Source organism: Filicampus tigris, chromosome 5 (genome assembly GCF_054856515.1).
Source record: "Filicampus tigris isolate MCC_2025a chromosome 5, RoL_Ftig_1.0, whole genome shotgun sequence".
Taxonomy (NCBI): Eukaryota; Metazoa; Chordata; class Actinopteri; order Syngnathiformes; family Syngnathidae; genus Filicampus; species Filicampus tigris.
The window spans coordinates 185,969-205,949 of record NC_141221.1 but is presented as its reverse complement, the minus strand read 5'-3'; the positions used below and the strand labels follow the sequence as shown (position 1 = coordinate 205,949).

Below are 19,981 nucleotides of genomic sequence, written 5' to 3'. Positions count from 1 at the left end.
TGAAAAGCATTGAACTTTGGGTCGTTGTCATTTGATGTGTGAGGATTATTTGGATTTCAAAATGTGTTGAAATGCCGTGTGACGACTCTAACAATCTGCCTGCGGAGGCAAAAGTGTGATTTTCATCCCACTCAAGAATGAGTCCTACCACTTAAGAAATGCTCACCACACGCACCGCAGTCTTGGCTAGCTTCCGTTCCGAAGCGAGCAGTCCCACTCCCGCCACTCCTTTTACTCACTTTCTCTGACGTTCACGGTCCGCAAAGTAATACGGAATGATCATTTAGTTTCTACCATGTTATGGTTGGGATATACAACCACACGGCAACTTCTAGGCATGATTTTCGGGGAGCTTCACAGCTAGTCACAGGCAAAAGCGATACAATATGGTGGGTTTTCACCGACTAAGGAGCGTTGCATCGTGGGTATTAACAGAAATGCCCGGATATGCGGAATTGCCTACTGCAGCTTGATCGGGCTTGGAGGCGCTGGTGAGCGATGTCTGCCACCCTGTGGTAAACATTGGTATTACACGTTTCAACGACTGCGCAGCTGTACTGTATGTTTTATTGTCAGAAATTAAGCGAGGGCCACTCGCGAGTGTGGACGAGGGCCGCCAGTTGCCCATTCCAAAATCAAACTGATGATGATGATGATGATGATGATGAGGATGATGATGATGATGATGGTAATGATGATGATGATGATGATTACTTCACATAACCTTTCACGTTTTGAGGAGGGGTCAAAGACTGGAATTTTGATTTCAATAAGGGAATTTGGTCGTGGTTTGGTCCTGATGTTACGCACACAAGCTCCAGCAGACAACAATTTATGTTGATCTAAAACACCCTAACTAGTCGAGTAACAACTTGAGTAGACAACCCGTCTATCCATCCATTATCCGAACCGCTTCTGCTCACGAGGGTCGCGGGCCCGCTGGAGGCTATCCCGGCTGTCTTCGGCAGTAGGCGGGGCACACAATGACAACAACGAGCTCAAAACGTTTTTTTTGTTTGTTTTTAATCGTTTATCTAAACGAGCCACTTGCGAGGTGCGACGGTATCAATGAAATTGATGAAAACCTCGTTTGCGATACCTGGAATAAATGATTAGTGTGTGATTCGGTGGCGGAACATTTGATGTCAGTATCGTTTGTTCCTACCCGGAGCACAAAGCAGAGCAGCGCTAGCCGGCTGGTAGAACGGGCCCAAGCGCGACACTAATCGAAATCTCAGCACGTATTTTGTCCCATTTGACTCAACGTGACATGGGCCCCGAGCCAGCCGCAGGTTTTGGACTCCACCACATATCAGCCCGCTAACGCTAACGCAGCTAAGGAGCGCGTGCTTTAAGTTTGGACTTGCCGCGGGCGGTGGTCAGCAGCAGCAGCAGCAGCAGCAGCAGCAGCGTTAGCCGTGAGCATCAGCCGTTGGCCGGCTGGCTATCGGCGAACCCGCGCGTGTGTTTGGACCCCATTCGTGGACGTTGGGATCTTCGGAAACGCTCCACAGGAGCCAAGCTTAGCGCCGTTGGGTGCGTCGCCATGGTAACGGAGGCTGCGGAGGCTCCGCCCACCCGTCGAAGCGTCACGTGGATTTGAGCCGAAGCTCACCATTGCGGAAGCTGCTACCGCTGCTGCTTGTTCTTTGTCTCGGGATGTCATTCGCATGTCGTCCGCAGGTGGGCCCGCGCTAGAGGACGCCGTCCCCGCTAGCGGCGTCGTTGGCAGCCGCGGCCGCCTGGCTCCCAAGCCCCCCCAGGCCTCCAGGCCCCCCCTGGCCTCCAGGCCCCCCCTGGCCTCCAGGCCCCCCCTGGCCTCCAAGCCCCCCCTGGCCTCCAGGCCCCCCCTGGCCTCCAAGCCCCCCCTGGCCTCCAGGCCCCCCCTGGCCTCCAAGCCCCCCCTGGCCTCCAAGGCCCTGTCAGAGTCGTTCGTCCGCCTGCGCTACCTGGACACGTCGTTGCTGGTGTGGCAGCAGCAGCAGGCGGCGGCGGCGGCGGCTCCCCCGCGTCCCTCCTCCTACCTCAGCCGCAGCCAGTCGGCCTGGTACAGCAGCTACGGCAACAGCGCCGTGGTGGTCCCGGACAAGAGCCGCCTGGACGAGCGGCAGGGACGCTCCAGGGTCTGCGCGCTCATGTAGCGCTCCGGAGGTGCTTGTCGCCAATCCAATCGTCCCACGTACAGCCAAACCGGATCGCTCCAACCGTGACAGTCAATCCCAAGCAGTCGTTGATTCGGGAGCCGGGAATGCTCAATGATTCCAGACTTGATGGTAGAGCTGAAACGAGGAGCATTAGAATGGTAATCCCAGCCAAATCATTTTGCAGGATTGTCGCGGGTCTGAACTGGCGCCCAAAAAGTCGCGCCCTCCTAATCAGCGCATGGGTGCATGTTGCATGTTACCACCCGTGGGAAGGTGGCCTTTCATTCGTATCCCGGACTTGACGGCCCGTCGCTGCGGCCACGTCCCGGAAGCCGTTCGCGCCACCACCTCCATCCCGCAAGAGTTGCGGCAGGCGCTTCCTCCTTCCCGCTCACGGCCCAGGCTACATCCCCATTGGCTCCGTGCACTGTCTAGACTTCAATTGGACCAATGGGATGGGGTGAGAGTTGAGGAGGTTTGATTGTTGATTGCTTCAGTTGCTGTCTACATTGTAAGTGGACTGACTAATGGGCCGCCCCGCCCAAGTTGTGGGCACGCAGAAAAAAGGAGACGGTCAATCAACAAATAGCACCGCATCGGCCCCAAAATACGCCGGCCCGACACACAAGGTCGGACGTAGTAGATCGGACCGAAACCCACAACCTTGCCAGTGTTGTCATTTTGCATTTGTGGTTTTCACCCTTAGCGCTGCTCAATAAATGCCTCAAAGTGTGACCGTGGCTCTCCTTGCCCACATGCCAGGGCGATGGCCGGCTGCATTTTGTCACTCGTATAGCAAAAGGTCCAAAGTGTCCTGCGTAAATATTGAACATTTTTGATTCGCTTACCTGTGCCATCATACTCTCGGTTCGAACCGATGAGGCGCCCTCGGAAGCTAGCCTAGAAATGGGAGCTCTTCTCGTTTGCGCGCGTTAGCACGCTGGTGCTAGCAGCCGGCGAGAATGAGGGCGGAGTCAGCCAGGCCAAGGTCACTTGACGTGTTTATTTACGAAAAGAAAGGAAGTCAGAAAATAAGGATCCCATATCAGTAATTACACCAAATGACGTTTTTTTTTTCTTCTGGCTTCTCATGTGTTGGCGCGTAGCACACGCGTGTAGCACGGCGACTACACAGGAAGCTACTTGACGAGAAGCTACTATACAGGAAGCTACTATACAGTGCTGACGTACGGCCCGACGGAGTGCATGCAAACACATCAAATCACTCTTTTCCTTTTTCTTAGTAAAATACAAAATCAACTAGTAGAGCAACTAAAAACAAACTCGTCCGCACAAGCGCCCATCCATCCATCCATGGCACGCTAGCCGCGGGGCCCGACCGACCGGACCACAATGATGATGATGATGATGATGATGATGATGTTCACGGGGTGCGGCGGCCAAAGAGGACAGATTAAGAACGTAAAATTTCAAAGATTAAAAACTTGTTTTCCCCTTCGCGCCGGTGTTTTGCGGGGGCCCGGGCTCCCGACAGGAAGTTAGCCACGTAGTGTTGACGGAAAGGGCGGGGCAGGCGGCAACGTCACAAATGCTTTTCATTGGCTAGAAGCGTTTATCAAGGAAACACCGTGCCGTCCCTGAACGCAATGCGCCCACCGGCGCCCCCCCGTGGGGCCCACACAACATTTGTCCCGTTCTTTTGACGGCAAACCTGCGGAGTTTTGCTTTTCCTCCACGATGGACAAAATTAAAAAACAAAGACTAGATGCTTGAAAAAAAAAACAAAAACAAAAAAACAGCTCAGCTTATGTACATACATCAGGGTGTGTGTGTGTGTGTACTTGAGTGTATATATTTATATATTTATATACGTGTGTGTAACAAGTCCAGAGAGCATGTGTGCGCGCGCGCGTGTGTGTGTTCAGTCTGTGTCCGAGGAAGAGGACGTTCCCGTCGAGGAGCTGTCGTCAGACGAGGAAGACGAGCTGCCGCTCAAACGACTAGCCCCGCCTCCCGAGGCCCCGCCTCCAGCTTGCTTCTCTGGAAAGAAAAGGGAACAACAAACGATGAGTCCCAACCCGGTGTCGATGGCGAGGACTCGTCCCGAGTCTGTTGGCGCTGCTCGTCGTCACGGCGACCGCACAGCGGACGGGGCGTGACGGCCGGCTTCGAACTAGACCGGCGAGTCCTTCTCTTTTTTTGGGGGACTGACTGACACCAAATCTTCATGAAAGAAAATTTGCATTGCGTGAAAGTTTCGATTTTGCTGGGTGTTTGTTGGACTTGATGACAAAGCGCCTTCATTGCACCAGTGAAGCAAGCACACCAGTCGCAAAGGCAAGAAAAGCCTTCGAGTGCTTCTCTGGTTTTGCTTTCAACACAACGCAAACCAACGGCCGACGCTCTACTTACGAGTAACGCCAAATGATGCGCCCCGCGGTGGAGAGGTTGGGGGCGGGCTTCGGGCGGACCGATCGCGACGGTGTACACGGTGTGTGGATATGGAAAAAGGTCATTTTGAAATCACTCTTATTAAAACGATTGCTTTGAAAACTCTTTTTCTTCCACTACTCCAAACGATCATCATGGCCCCCGATCGCTGCAAACTCCATTCCTTTTTTGTCAAGTCCAAAACGACCTTGTCAATATGATGCGAGGTTTTCGCATTTTCTTTCCGCTCCATCCACGCTTCCACCTCGGATGCCTTTGGTGCGTGCGTGCGTACATGGAAGCCTTGACTATCAGCATGGGCCGAAATCTCTTGATCCTATTCGTTTGCTCTCGTGTTATTTTCTCTGGCGCTAACCCGAGATCTGGCGGATTGTATTTCATTGCAAATGTGTGGTGGGCTCTTGTATCTTTGCATTCTTGAATTTTGAGGAAGGGAAAATTCCTTGGCTCGAAAGGACAACTAGACAAAAATAGTCACAAGGTAAATAAGAACAGACTGTACTCCAATAACGGCAACAACAAGCAACACCGGCCGCACACTTCAAATGACAAGAGAAGAAGTTGCTCTTGAACTCCCCCCCCCCCCCCACAGATTGGAAGGAATTTGTGACTTTTGAGTAGCGTCATGTTACCTGCGTGTGTAAATATTCGCTATCATTTGAAATATTTGGAAATTTCAATATACAAAGTGTGTCGTTCTTTTTGTTATGAGTTCAGTTTGACGGGTCATTAAGCAGCGTCGAGCACGCCGGCGGACGGCAGAATCACATATGCCGGCTACGCGCTTGCCATGCGAGCAACGTGCTGCGTTCGGGCTACTTCCAGGGCGTGGGGAAGTGGGCGAGAGAAAATCCAGAAATAAATAAGACAACATTTTCAAAAACACACTTTCGGGCTCCATCATTTTCCTTCGATTATATCCAAACTCAAATGGCCCATTTGAAATTCGATTCATCGTCCAGCGCTACTTTCCGGCAGGGAAAGTCTACAATCGGAGAGATGATCTCGAACGTTCAAGCCTAGCTTGATACGGCTAGCCTAAGGATACGTTTGTTTGTGTTTGTGTTTGTGCGGGTGCGACTCACGCAAGAGCTTCCTCTGCTTCTTCTGCAGGCACGATTTGACGTAGCGCTCGAGTTCTCGGAGCGTGGACGGTTTGAGGGTCTCAAAGTCGATCTCAATCTCATCGGGGTTGGAGTCCCTCAGGGAAGGTTCCCTGGACTGGATGATGTGCACCACGCGGCCCAGCTTCTCTCCGGGCAGGCGGTTGATGTCTAGACTCAGCTGGCGTTTCTCGTCGTACGACATGGGCAGAGAAGAGGACTCCTCGCCGCCTGCGCCGCCGCCGTTGTTGTCCTCGCCGTTGGCCGAGCCGCCGCCCGCCGCCTTGGCGCCCTTCTTGGCTTGTCTGGGGGACGGAGCGGCATACAACAACAACGTTTTGCCATTCTGCCCTACCTGGGACACTTTTGCCAGCCGACAAGACTTTGGAGGAACTCAAAGTTAGCTCGGCGTCAAGGAGCTGCTGGCCAATTGTTGGCCGCAAAATGCCAACTCTCCTCCCGTAGCGTTTTTCTAGGTAAGGCTTCTATTTTCAAGGTCGGTAGTTCTATCGTTGACTTTGGAAGCTACTGCTCCAATGCGTCGGTCATATCGGGCCGCTGCTCCAATCTTACTTTGTCATGGGCCGCTCTCAGGCGCAACGCGGGTACGGGTGGCCGAGGCGAGGCCGGCGAGCGCCCGCCACGAGCGCCGGCCCTCCCGCCCGCCCGCCCCCCCGCCCAAGGCCAGCTTTGAGCGCACGGAGGCTTTTCAAAGAGCTCACCTGGCGGCGGCGGCGACGACGGTGCTGTTGGCTTTGCGCGCCGGCGCCTTCTTGGCATTGGCCGCCTTGGGCTGCTGGGCGGCGGCCTTGGGCTTCTTGTCGTCGTCGGGCTTGGCCTTGGCGGCCGCCTTGTCGGCCTTGTCCTTCTTCTTGTCCTTGTCCTTCTTCTCCTTCTTCTTCTTGGGCTTGCTGACGGGCGCCTGCGACAGGACGGCCAGCTGCTCGTGCACAGCCTTCAGCTGGAGGGAAAAGCTCGTTAGCGTCCGCGGCGAGCGGACCGAAACGTGCGCTAGCTCGAGGAGGAGACAAGTAGAATGTTCTTGACCTGGGATTGGCCGGCAGCACCAACCTGCTCCTGTAGCTCAGCCAACCGCGTGGCGCGCTCCTCCTCCGAGTCGGACGACTCGTCTGAGGAGGAGTTGTTGCTGCTGTCGGACGAGGCCGTGCTTTTACTAACCAATGGCGTCGTGGACGGCGCCGACGCCTCCACGCCTTCGTCCGGGATCTTGGCGAAGCGCATCTCAAACACGTCCTGGCGGGAGACGGCGGCCGTCAGCCCCACGCTCCTCTCCGCAAACTCCGACAAGCACGCTCACGCCCGCCCGGAGGCTCAAGTGACCCACGAGGCCGTTCGACTTCTCGCGCCGCTACGACCGTGAATGCCGACCAATCGCGTTGCCTTCTCCGGCTTTTTTTTCCGCCAAGCGCTCCGCGGATTGCGCCCTCCCCGAATCGTGACGTTTGATCCGTACGGCTCGCGGATCAATGGTGATCCGTTGCGCCGCCGCTGGAATGTTTCGCAAATGTTGCCATCTCAAGCGCAGCATCAGCGACTAAGCGTGAGGTGCAGGTCGCATTTCTGTCCACTTGGGGTCGCCACCCACAGCTTCTACACGACTGGCCTGCCGAGTCACGTCACGTCACGTCACGTCAGCTGCGAGGACGGCCTTTTCGTGACGCCATCGGTCCGGGCCATCGGAACGTCGTCGTCGCGGGGACGATAACGGCAACGTTGCCACAGTATCGTGGTTGTCACATATCAGAAGCGGCGCATCGGTTCAAAATTGTGGCGCAACGGATCAAGCGTCACAGTTGGGGCTGGGCACCGTCCCAAACCCAAAAAAAACGGTGCGCGGCCACGTGAGGCGATGTGGCTTCAATTGCACTTTGAGGTCTTTTTTATTATGAAGAAAACCTAGCTAAATGAAACTTTGCCTTCATTTATTTGACGAAACACTTTAACTCATGAAATAATTTCAAGAAAACATGCATGTCTGGCATGATACCTTGTCATGCATAAAACAAGAACGTTTTCATTCGTTGATTCTCTCGTGCTTATCCGAGGTCGGGTCGGGGGCGTCGGCCTAAGCGGACAGGCAGGATATCATCCCCAACCCGGAGAGGGCTGTCCACCCGTTTCCGACCGAGGACCGCGGTCTCCGATTTGGAGGTGCCCGTTTTCATCCCAACCGCTTCACGTTCGGATGCGAAGCGCCCCGGTGAGAGTCGGAGATCGCGGCTTGAAGAAGCCGACATCAGTACCGCATCGGCCGCAAACGAATCCGACTTACTGCCGGCAATGAGGGCCAAACTCTAGACGGAACTGCCCGTCATCCGAGTCCGCCCGCGCCGAGCGAACCGGAGCAGCCTGCCGAGCGTGTCCAGCTGGGACCAAAAGCACACCGCCCCTCCCGAATCCGACATCTGACGGAGCCTCCGCAATGGCGCTTAGCGGGGAGGCTGGCGAGTGCGATCCCCCTTTAGGTGGAACCCCGCCCCCCCCATTGACATTGGGAGTTGATTTTTTGAGCGTTTTACAAAATAAATGAAGACAAAATTGGTTTTATGTGTTGTTTTGCCGCGAGCCATCCGAAGAAAAATGACTTATGTGATCCATGGCACCACTAGTTGTACAAGGCCGGGCGGTTGGTTTTTGAGTGCAGTTTTATTTGAATTGGGCATGTTTTGGTCACGTCCCACCCAGGCCAATCGCCAGATGAAGGCCGACCGAACACGCTTGAGTTCCTCCGCAAATTCACAACGTGTGTGCGCAGGAGGAAGAAAGTGCCTCACCACGAACTTCTTCTCCTCACGTGACAAACGGCACAACGAGGATTGCAGTGCACTGAGCGACACGGCAAATTGGCAGACGTCCTGCCCCGTCTCAAGCCACGCACCGGCAATATGACTGCTTCTCTCCAAGGACCTTTACAAGTTGCATTTGAGACGCACGCAGTTGTTTGTAGGCTAATAGTAATAAGCGCCCCCTCCCCTCCCCTCCCCTCGGGGGCCAGTTGGTACGTGGGTGACCCCTGGCTGTTTGAAAGCAAACGGAGCAAGCACGCCGGGCCTCCAAGTTGGAGACGTCAGCCTCTAACGGACGGGCGTTGGGACCAGTTGCGACGCTCGGCGACGGTACCTGCAGCTTGCGCGCCATGGCCACCACCTCGTGGTCGGGGGGGTTGTACTTGTAGCAGTTGGAGAACATTAACCTGACGTCGGTGGCGAAGCTCTGAGGGTCGCAGTACTCGCCTTTGTCCATCTTTTTCTGCAACAAAAGCGCCCGCGCGTTACAGGCTGCCTTTTGGCACAACACAAACATGGCAGACCCAGACAAAAGCAGCAGCCGCCGCCGCCGCCGCCGCCGCCGCCGCCGGCAGGCCATCCGCAGCGTCCGCTGCGCGCGCGGCGCCATCTGCAGGCAGGAGACGCGCTGCCTCAAACCGGGCATCGGCCGCAACGCGCTTGCTTTTTAGATGCTCGCTTACCGCGACGTTAGTAGCTGTGAAAGGGAGATGGTGTCTTTTTGCGAAATGCTCCCGGAAACCCTTGCTAAGGCTAACACGGCTGTCAGCCGTGACACCGTTACCCACAATGCTTCCGTTTACATCACGCATGACCGCTACTGCGCGAGCCAGCATCGAGCCGGTGACACGAAGCATTTGAGAGAGAGAAAAACACAGCGGCAAATCACGACACAGGTATGTGCATCCACTATTCCAATCAACTGTCGACAATTTGGATTGTTCAAGTCGTCGTGCACTTGCGGCGTCAACTCACTGACCCAATGTGCGTATGAGCGAGCGGCTACGGTTAACATGGCCTTGTATTTTCTTTTTCTTTTTTTTTTTACACGGATGCCTATTTTAAGCGGTCAAAAGGTGTCGAGAACCACCGACCGCTCCGCACCACCCGGCCACGATCAAAATACCCGTTTGATCCCAGATCACTTGTCGATCAAAACATTCAAATCCAACGGAGCGGCGCGAGGCCTTTTTCCATTTTCGAGTTGGTCGGCTATTTTCCTTTGTTTTTTTTTCTTCCCGAAAGAGCGAGCGGCAAAGGGGCGGGCGGCGCTTACCCTGACGGTGCTGAGGTCCATGGGGTGCTTGATGATGTCGTGGTAGTCGTGCAGCTCGAGGGCCTCGGCGTCGACGGGCTTGTAGAAGGGCCACGCGTAGGCGGCGTGCTTTTTGGACAGCATCTCCTTCAAGATGGCGTCGCAGTGTTTCATCTGCTCTCCCAGCTTCCCCCCCTTGCGTCCGGCGCCGGCGGCCCCCCCGCCCCCGTCGCCGGCCGCCGGCTCCTCGCCCGCCTCCCGCCGCGCTTTGGCGGGCCGGGCGGCGGCCTCCCGGCGGGCCGAGGCCAGCTTGGCGGGTTTGACGTCCTGCGCGGTGGGCGAGTCGGCGCGGCCCGCCGAGATGGCCGACGTGGTGGGCGTGGTGGTGTCGGCTTTCCTCTTCACGCCCTTCTTCTGTTGGCGCACCAAACAGGATTCGGACATCGTTAGCGGAACAAGACCGCTGGGATCATTTGCAAAAGGAAGACCAAAGAGTAAGACCAAAGAGTAAGACGGAGTGCGGTCGCCTTCGGCTAGCGTCGGACAGGCGCGCTCAACCGTCTGACTCCCGACGCTTACCTTGACGACGGGCTGCGCGGACGGCATCATGGCGGCCGGCGGCTGTGGCGGAGCGGGCGCGGGAGGCGTGGCCTGGACATTTGTGGGCGTGGTCGAAATGACGGCCGTCTGGGAAGGGGAGGGGTAGGAGGAGGGGGGCGACGCCGAAGACTCCGCCTGCTGGCTCACTGACGGGCAAACGCAAATTAGCAAATTAGCAAATTAGCAGCAGTATCCTCGAGTACTCTCAGAAGCTCAAGTCGAGTCGCTCCACTCATCTCGGAATTGTACTTTTCACTCGGTTCATTCTAATTCATCTTCGCCGCAACTTTGGTTTCCTTTTGCCAAAAATGCCACTGCCACTGTTTTTTGACACTTGTCTGCAAGATTTAAGCCTCGCGCAGTAAAAAGAAAGTCGTCCCTCCCAGACGACAGTTCCACCTTCCGTCTTCCGTAAGGCGGTGGGAAAATGGGCCAAAATGAAAGCATCTCAAATCAAGCTCAAAAGCTCACGTGCGAAAAGGCGAGACAAGACGAAAGCCCGGGAGATCGATTTAGAGACCGAGTGGGCTTCGGAAACGTCAACAATGCTTTCGGTTGACTTTTCGTTTTGGGGGGAAACGCCGCTCTTACGTTCGTTTTGGTCATTTCATTTTTGCTCCAATCTGAGTCGTGTCATTTCCACACTTCGGAAGGCAGCCGCTCCAAAGCCGCGGCAGCTGCGTTTCGCCATAAAAAAAACCCCAAGTGGAGCGGGCCACTATCGGCCACTTGCTTCTTACTCCTCGCAGGTCCCCGCATTGCAACGTGGGACCTTTCCAAAAGAGCAAATGCGCCGATGCATTTGGACAAACTTTGACTCGGTCGGCCACGCGCATACTTTTTGGGGGCGTCATCACGGAAAACATTTGCACTCAAGTACACTCTCATTATCACGGGTACGCAAGGACACTAGGATCCTACTCTTCGACTCCATCGGAGTACACTCTTGCTTTTGCATTTGGCCTCCTCAAGTGTCGTCCACAACGAGATGTACTGTAAGGTCCGTGCACTCCAGTCAACTTGTAGTCAAGTACACTCAGGAAGTGGAGTCCTTTTGTTCAAGTGGGGGTGTACCTGTGGTGGCGGCAGCGGGAAGCTGTTTGTTCTTGTTCTTGCCTTTGGGGGCAGGCGGCAGCAGCGCCACTTCCTCCTGAGGCATCTGCGCCACCTTCTGGAGGAAGATCTTCTCCAGCGCCTGCGCCATCAGCACGATGTCGTCCGTCGGCTGCGCGCGCGCGCACGCACACACACACACACAAGCATGTCAACCGGCGGCTGCGACAACACGTGCGCTGTCCGCGGGCAGGCAGGCAGCCATGCAGGACAACTCAAGTACAAGTACCAATTGGGGAAGAAAAAAACCAAACAAAACAGACTTGAAAGTGCCAATTCAATCTAGGGAGCAAATAGTTGAAGGTCGTGTCAGAAAGTGAAAAAAAATCTATTCGACTTGCACATTTGGCAAAGAAGGCAAGATTGACCTTTCTATGAAGCAAATGACCTCGAGCTCCCTTCTCGCAGATCCCCAAAAACAAAAGAAGCAATTGTTTGCGCTTCAGCTCACTGGCGGAGTCAACGTGGCCCCGCTGCTCTCGGGCGACACGCTGCAAGCTGGAAGGGATCTTGGACAAATGAACATCTATGTTGGTTTGACCGATTGGAAGGAATCCATTTCTTTTGCCGGGTAAAGTGCAAAAAAGAGAACGCCTCTATATTGATTTATCGTATCCGTTTTGGTTTTCACCTCAACATGAAAAGTCAAACTGTGCTTGACACAGATGCGATCGTGAGATCATTTGCACCCGGTTCAAAATCGGCGATGGGTCGTATTGTCAGAATTTGCCGATCAATCGGCGATGTCGTCGATGGGCTCGGCCAAAGGAGGGCTTCTCGCTCGCTCCGCGGCCCTTTGGTGCCGCCGTGCTTAATAATCCGAGCTTTCTCGGCAAAATACAGAGGAATTTTTCCGCAGTGAGACGTTTTTGACTTTGAAATGGCTTCAGGACTGAGAGCCACGCGAGGGAGGGGCCGAGGCCACGCCCCGTTTTCTCGTGACAGGTCTTCTGTTTGTTTTTGCAACAATTGCACGTTTGCTGCGTGTCACCTTGTTGTAGATGTAGCAGTTGGTGAACATGGTGTTGAAGTCCTGCATGGCCTCACTGGCACTCCAGTAGTAGTTGTTCTCCAGACGCTTCTTGATGGTGCCCATGTCCATCGGGTTCTTGATCACCTTGTGGTAGTCCTACACACACACACAGCAACACGGTCGGTCAGGCCGGCCCCTGCTGCGGTGCTGGTATTGGACGGGCGGGCGGGCGGGCGTGCCGGCGCCACTCACGGCCAGGCACAGCTTGATGGCGTCCACGGGCTGGTAGAAAGGCCACGCAAACTGGTGCTTCCACAGCGTCTTCACCACCACGTTCTGCATATACTGCAGCTGGTTCGTCTTCCTGCGCGGGCACACACACACGCGCACACACGCGCGCGCGCGCACGCGCACACACACACACACACACACACACACACACACACACACACACACACACACACACACACACACACACACACACACACAGGCCGAGTCAGTGCTCTTCCTTCACACACGCGCGATCAGCAATAAGACCGGCCAGGCAGCTGGTCGGTCTGCCTGGTGACACCAAAAATCACAAACAAAATGTCAGCTGACGCGCGCGTGCACGCACGCACGCACGCACATCTGCTCGTCTGGGCGCCAACACGCATACACGTCGTCAGCCGATTGCTCACGCAAGGGCCGGACAGTTACGGGAAACAAGTCTGCTCGGAATGATTTGATCGAGATTGAAGTCACAATGACTAAAACGGGACTATTCATCGCTTCGATTTCATCTTACTTTCTCGTTCGAGTCCTGGCGACGTCCCCCGCGAGCCTATTTTGTGCCCCGTCAGGTGGAAGCGTGTGTTGCTACTACGGTACAAGTTCCGAAATCCTTGAAAACTCAAATATAACTTGAAAGAACAAGCGCAGAACAAATTTGTGAGCTAAAGACGGCTGGGATGGGCTCGGGCAGTTTCAAGCCGGCTCACGGAGGGCAACATTCCATGCATGTCACACGCACAAGCAACGCGGCACATTCGGGCTACGTTCGCGACATCGCCAACTTGGAAACGCGCCGCGCCGTTGCGCGATCGCTTTCCTTCCATTTCGGAGATTGCGACGTGACTGCGGAGGACGATTGCGAGGCCGCGCCCCCTAAAGGCACACATGCAACGCACGTCTTCCAAGAAAGTTCACCGAAGAAGCACGACTATTTCCAAACTTTTCGTCAACTTGAAAATGTTTCCAAATAACAGAAGAGGTGGCGTCTTTGGCTTTCCAGTGGGCGGGGTCGGGCGCACGTCCAAAACTATCGGCACTTTTCACAAAGCCTTCCCCTGCTCCCCCAAAAAACAGCGGCATGCTGGGTGAGCCATCAAATCTGCATCATAAAAAAGAAGACACTCACGCGGGAGTTGACCAATAGTATCTATCCACTTGTAGAGGAAAAAAAAAAAAAAGAAAGGGCACAAGGGCGCAAATGTAGGGCCGCCGTGGTTGCTACGCGCTGCCCCTGCTGTGCACGCTTTGACCTCTTAGGGGCAGTGTGGTGCACGCTTACCTCAAAGCTGCAAATGATTCGCCCGAGTTGGAAGAAGAGAACGCCGCTGGGTGGTTTTGGGAAGAAAGATCAAAGCAAGTTTTGCGCGAGCTCGCTTTTTGCCGCCTTTGCTTTTCCGGTCGACTTGCGACGGCGCGTCGCAAGCGAGCGCGGACTTTGCCGGCGCTTCGTTGGCCAGCCGCGAAACGGCTGCCTTTTTGGGGGAGGGGATCGAGTGCATTCAACGACGAACCCCACAAAATGGGCTCGTGTTTTTTGGAGGGTTGAATTCACTCATTCAGCAGAAGGCATCTTCCGAAATGAGCGCCTGCCAGCCATTTTGGAGCATTTGGAACCATTTGTCAAGGCTCACGCAAAATGGACTTGTACATTGGAGAAAGAGCACACCTAGCCAACCCCAAAAAGTTGGATTCCGCCTGGTTTTGTTCTTTCAAAATCAACTGTAGGGGAACGTTTGGAGGACATCGGGACGTTTCCCCCGCAAACCGGAGAAAACTCTCTTTTTGGCAATTTTGGACTTGGAATATCCGACGGAAGATTCCATCGAATAACTGAGTCTTTGGCTAAAATCAAATAATGTACGTTTTTGCTTGGTTAGGGAACAACAATGAATTCACAAGCGAAAAGAACACATGAACAACCAACCGGTTTTCATTTTCAACTCATCAACACTCTTTCCTTGGCTCTCAGGTTTTTTTGTGCCGATTTTGGGCTCCGGGGCGAATTGGCGTCAGCGCCGACCGGCGTGGCCATTCTGCCGTTTGACGAAGCCTGCTTTGGGCACAATTTTGCCCGTCCAACTGCCTGCCTTGAAAAGAGGTCCCACGGCCCTCGCCAGCCTAGACGGACGGGGCAGTCGCTCGGCTGCCGGCCGGCCACAGGCGTCGTTATTAACGAATGTCGGCATGAGCCATTTGAGAGTTTGGGACATTTTTGGGACATGAAGCAAGCCTCCGCCACTGGCGATCGAAGATGAAGCGAGGATGACGAGGCGTTGATGTCGGCGGCAAGCGATTGTGGCGGCTTACCTGCCGGGCTTGGTGGGGTTGGTGACCTCCGGCGGCGGCGGGTTGGTGAGGGCGGGCGGGCTCGGGGGGGCGGCCTCGGGGGCGTCCGACATGGTGGCCGGCGGCGACGCGCTAATGCGGCGTGGAGATGCAGCGTCTGACCGCGCGGGGAAATGGGGAAAAGGCCCTCTGTGCCGGTCCGAGGGGCTGCGCGAGCGTGCGTGCGTGCGTGCGTCACTTGCGTTGCTCCTTCAGCTGGACCTTTCCCTCCAGGAGACAAACTCCCATCGTACGACCTGACAAACACACAGTCGCAAGTCAGGAGTTAGTCGCTTCACCCGCAACTCCGCAATCCTTTCCAAACGGATGGCTGAATTTCTAACTGTGCTAAGCCGCACGATGGCAGCCTCTCAACCGGCGGAGACGGTTACAAAAATATTACAGCTCCCAACTCCTGATAATTCGACCACTCGCTGAACCCGTCGACACTCCCCCCCCCCCCCCCCCAATGAAATGGTGAGCGAGTTAGAAAAACTTTCAAAATTTAAATTCTGTCCCTGTGAAAAACGGCCACAATCACAAAACTGACCCGGCGGAAAATACACAAACAAATTGCTGACAATTCGATTTGGTCCCAAACAGCGAGGGGGTCTAACGGTACACGTGGGTGTATTAATACGTTTCGCTACGGCATGTTCGGTCAGACTTTTTAAAGTTACTGTATTTTTTGCATTGTAAAAATAGCTTGAATATAGTTAGCAATAATTGGAACTTATTCTATGTATTTTTTTCATCACAAAAAGTGCATGTATGTACTGTAATGAATACTTAGATGTGTCATCGGCTGTTGCTGCTGAGTGTTTAAATATTTCAGTGTCTTAATAATTTACAAAATTAAGAGATCTTTATTGTTAGTGTATTTTTTATTCTGGTGTAATTTCTCAGAATATCAACCGAATGGTTCGCTTTGATTTTTTGGGGTGGGAAAAAAGTGCAGTTTACTTGACATCCTTTTTTTTTTTTTTTTTTTTTTTTTGGGGGGGGAGGTACAGTTTACTTGACATCTTTTCAAAATAAAAAATATTTTAAAAAAATTAAAAATCTGTTTTTTTTGTACCGAAAATAGACCGAACCGAAGTTTCCAAAAAACGAACCGAACCGTTACACCCCTACAAACAGCCAACAGAAAATGAGCAAAAATGTTGCCGTTTGTCTTTCAAAGTCAAAGCGGATGTTTGCACACAAGACGGATGACAAATTCTCCAATTTCAGCCTGTCAACGTAAAGTCATCCCCAATTTCTGTGGTCCTCCATGAAGTCAGAGTTTTTGCAAACATCTGCTTTCACTTTGGAAAACAATCAACATTTTTGGCCATTTTATAACAAATGTGACAAATAAAACCAGGACCCGAATCATCATCAACTGATGCTTGCGTACTATCAATTGGAAACAATGTACCGTTCTCGAAGAAAGGCAACGATCTTATTCATCCATTCATTTGAAAAAATAAAAATAATAATAATAATCGACAAATTCAACGAGTACCAAAACACTCGTCAGCTGCAGCCCTACACCAATTGTTTTGTCCTTCATGTATTTCTTCTGGAGGATTTTTGAGGCATTTCACGTGCTCACTGCGTGCTTTTAAACTCAATTCCCCAAAAATGGCGGCCACTAGTCAAGTTGCAACTTGCGCGTCACACCACCCGACACGCAAATTGCAAGGCGAGCGATCGCACCCGAAGCACAAAAGCGCATGCATCTTTCTTTCGGTTGCCCCCGGCTACAAGCTAAAACAATTTACTCCACGTCAGATATCTATCAAAATAAGGCAACACCTGCTATCGGTACTCGCCCGTTTGTTGACTTGCAAGTTTAGCTACTGCAAAGAATCACTTGCAAATAATAAAAATAGAAAAACAACAGAGTAGCAATGTGGCCACAATCTTTGTGGAACTTTCCCTAAAATACGGAACAAGCACTTCAAACGCCTTGAAAATCCCCCAGAACAAATACGTACAGATATATAAATACATAAAAATGGTAACAATCATTTCAAAATTAATAAATAAATAAAGAATTTACGGGAGGCGTATGCGAGCAATTCGACAGCTCTTCTTTACAACAGCCTTCAATTTGCACAATCTAAGCTGAGTTTTTGGGAGAAAGTGACGACGCTTGAGGCCCCGCGCTTGCGTTGACTTCGAGAACTCGTCAGAATTTCATTCGCCACGATCTTGTTGGTGGATATTTTCAACTGAAACTTGTCAGCCAATCGGAGAAGGGCTTCCCCGAGGAGCAAACGGAACAAAAAAGTCAAGGAGATCTGGTGTGGGGATGCACAATACTGGAAAAACATGCCATATGGGTGTTGAATATTGCCATATGCATGTTATGACGATATTTGACATCTCAAGAAATAACATTTTTATTATCTAATGCAGATTTTTCATACAGCAAAATAAGCAAGCTCAATCTATTCCTAGCTAATTAACTGTAATTACCCTGGATAATGCTCAACCATGCGTTTACATCAGACTGCCAGATAAAAGCAGACAATTCCATGAGAAAATGATCGCATATCTTTGTGATTTGCATATTGCTTTGGCCATTATCACGATAACAATATTTTTCCTACATATTGTGCAGCCCTAATCTGGTGAGAAATACGCAACTTTGATTAAAAATTGATGATGATGTTTGAGCCACTTTTGATGATGATGTTTGAGCCACTTTCAAGAGGCAGTAGCACACCAAAATGTTTCCCAAAAAGGCAAATACTGTCGACACAGAAACTCCATTTCTCTGGAAGTCATCATCCGATCTTCAAAATTCTTGCCGCTTGTTTTCTCACAAGAGAAAAAATAATCATTCAATATCACGTTACGTTATAAGTTTAACATTTGAACATGATACATCAAAACATGACTTCTGCATTCGGCTAAACAAAAAAAAACGAGCAATCACCTTTGGGTCGGGTCACATGCAAAGGAGTACTTTTTGTGTCTGACTCAGTCTGAGGATGGACGGAAACCAAAGTGAGCAGCTACGTAACTACACGGCTGTCCAATGAAAAATTACAACAACACAAAAGAGGGCCTGAATTGCAAAAGATTGCAGATTTCAAAAGAGGACAGACACACCTCCACCAACTCCTCGAAAGGAATTGCTTCGTTTTGCCTGCCGCGCAAGTCAAAGTGAATCGGGAAATGTATCACATTCAAATATGATTGTCCGCTTTAAAAATGTCAAGTTTGGCATGCTAAAACATGTCATGTATGACGTTATAACGTTACATTTCTCTCATTAAAAGGTGCCACTGAACTTTTTTTCAGGTGAGGCAGCAATACGCTTTTGTATGCAGCATTTCAAACTTGCATTTTGCTCGCAAAACGGCACTTCGGTTGACTTGCACGTAAACATGCAACTAGTGTAGATTTTTTTGGAGGGGAGGAGGGGGGGGGCAAGATTGTACAAATGGGGCCGAGAAAAGAAAAGGCAATATTGCCTTCGATGGCAGTTTGACGACGGTTTGCAAGCCTCATACGCGCACCGAGGTGTCCAAGCGTCCGACGAGTGCATCGACGCATGTGGAAGGCGAAAAAAAAAAAAAGCCAAAGCAAAAGTGAACTCGCCTGGCTTGGCGGCTTGCAGATGCTTACGGCGGCTAACGCACAAGCTAACGGCCGACAGTGGCGGCTCCTGGGCGAATCCCCGCAACGAGCCCGCCCGTCGGTCGCCCGTCGGTCACCCGGCCGGCTCTCGGCGCACACGAAGCTCTTTTTGTCGGCCGACGTGGGCGCAAACGTGGCCCCACGATGAAAGGCGCTCGCGGGCTTGGCCATTTTCTCACAGCCCAGCGCGACGCTCGCTCGCTCGCTCGCTGGCTCGCTGGCTGGCTGGCTGGCTAGCTAGCTGCAAAAAGATGGCGGGCAAGCCGACGCACAAGAGCGGCTACGCGAGCTAGCTAGACAACATTCGTCACGTCGCTGCCACTCGGAGAAGCGAGATCGGTCGAGGGCGGCGGGCGCCCGTGGACACAAGAAGGCACGCGGATGAAAGTGGCCCCGAGAGCAAAAGCAACATCGACACTGGCTCGCTCGCTCGCTCGCTCGATGGCTGGCTGGCTGGCTCGCGTTGGCCGCTGGCTGTGCTAATCAGCACGTTAGCATTTTAGCTGAGCTTTGTCTGAAGGCGCCGAGCGGCCAGGCAGCCTCCCGACGCGCAGAGACACTTTGCGGCCGAGCCCGAGGCCGAGCGGGCCCCGAGCCCACCGCCACCGTGCGCGCGGACGCGTTTACTTTGGGCTTGGCTCCTCCGACGAATCCAACGGCGGCGTCCACTCACTTTCCGGGATGATTTGGATTTAGCCAAGTAGCATAATAGATGAGTTATCAGCTGTCTGTTCTACGCGCAGCCGTAGTGACTAGGCGCGTCATCGCTGTTGTTGTGCCCCGATTGGCTGTTCGCCTAGTCGAGGTGTCGCCATTGGGCCGAGTGCGCTCCATGCTCTTGGCATTTGTGATTGGACGACCAAGGCAAATTTGTGGGGTGCTACCATTGGTTGAAGGGAACGCTACGCTGCTGGGATTGGCCGCCGACTCGTTTTGGCGCTCGGAGAGCGAACGCCATTTCCCAGAGTGCAATGCGCCGCGCTATGACGTCGACTTTGCGACGAATGCCCGGTTTGACTTGGTAGAAGATGCGCTGATTGAAATGCGTTTAGATCCACTCTCGTGCCCCTAGTAATGTTGCAGCAAAACCTCTTGCTATCTTTTTTTTTTTTCCTCCTTTACTGTATTCTTTCATCTTTCCCTCGACTGATTGTTCTGGATCGTAGTGTATTTGTTCTTTATATTTGATAAAGTTGTTTCATCTATCTTTCGCCATTAAAAGCAATACAAGAGACTTGTCACAAGCTCAAGAAACGCATTTCAGCAGCATCAGCCTCCACATCCATCCGCGTGATCTTTTTCTAAATCAAGATTCAACATCGAGCAATATTTCGGGAAGC

General features: G+C 52.7%; 2 protein-coding genes across 3 annotated transcripts; one reads left to right on the top strand and one right to left on the bottom strand.

Annotated features, from left to right (window-relative positions):
• Positions 1-1,179: 1,179 nt before the first annotated feature.
• Positions 1,180-5,656, top strand: brd3os (BRD3 opposite strand). Its single transcript, XM_086031281.1, has one exon. It carries the CDS (start codon positions 1,671-1,673, stop codon positions 2,139-2,141), a length of 471 nt encoding a protein of 156 aa, XP_085887407.1. The 5' UTR covers positions 1,180-1,670; the 3' UTR covers positions 2,142-5,656.
• On the bottom strand, positions 3,129-19,436 carry LOC147146720 (bromodomain-containing protein 3-like). 2 transcript variants are annotated; one of them, XM_086031264.1, is made up of 12 exons: positions 19,269-19,436; positions 14,988-15,262; positions 12,660-12,771; positions 12,426-12,563; positions 11,396-11,546; positions 10,301-10,467; positions 9,743-10,135; positions 8,801-8,929; positions 6,707-6,913; positions 6,382-6,620; positions 5,642-5,964; positions 3,129-4,145 (listed from the first exon to the last, which is right to left on the bottom strand). In XM_086031264.1, exons 2-12 carry the CDS (start codon positions 15,077-15,079, stop codon positions 4,027-4,029), a joined length of 2,070 nt encoding a protein of 689 aa, XP_085887390.1. In that variant the 5' UTR covers positions 15,080-15,262; positions 19,269-19,436; the 3' UTR covers positions 3,129-4,026. The 2 variants fall into 2 exon arrangements, with proteins under 2 accessions (XP_085887390.1, XP_085887391.1); XM_086031265.1 differs by having other exon boundaries at positions 6,731-6,913.
• Between the last annotated feature and the right edge of the window lie 545 nt (positions 19,437-19,981).

Coding starts and splice junctions, on each gene's coding strand:
- brd3os (XM_086031281.1), top strand. CDS start 1,671: ATGTCGTCCGCAGGTGGGCCCGCGCTAGAGGACGCCGTCCCCGCTAGC.
- LOC147146720 (XM_086031264.1), bottom strand. CDS start 15,079: ATGTCGGACGCCCCCGAGGCCGCCCCCCCGAGCCCGCCCGCCCTCACC. Junction 6,914..8,800: donor CCATGGCGCGCAAGCTGCAG/GTACCGTCGCCG, acceptor GTCTCCCGCCAG/GACGTGTTTGAGATGCGCTT. Junction 4,146..5,641: donor GAAGCAGAGGAAGCTCTTGC/GTGAGTCGCACC, acceptor TTTTCTTTCCAG/AGAAGCAAGCTGGAGGCGGG.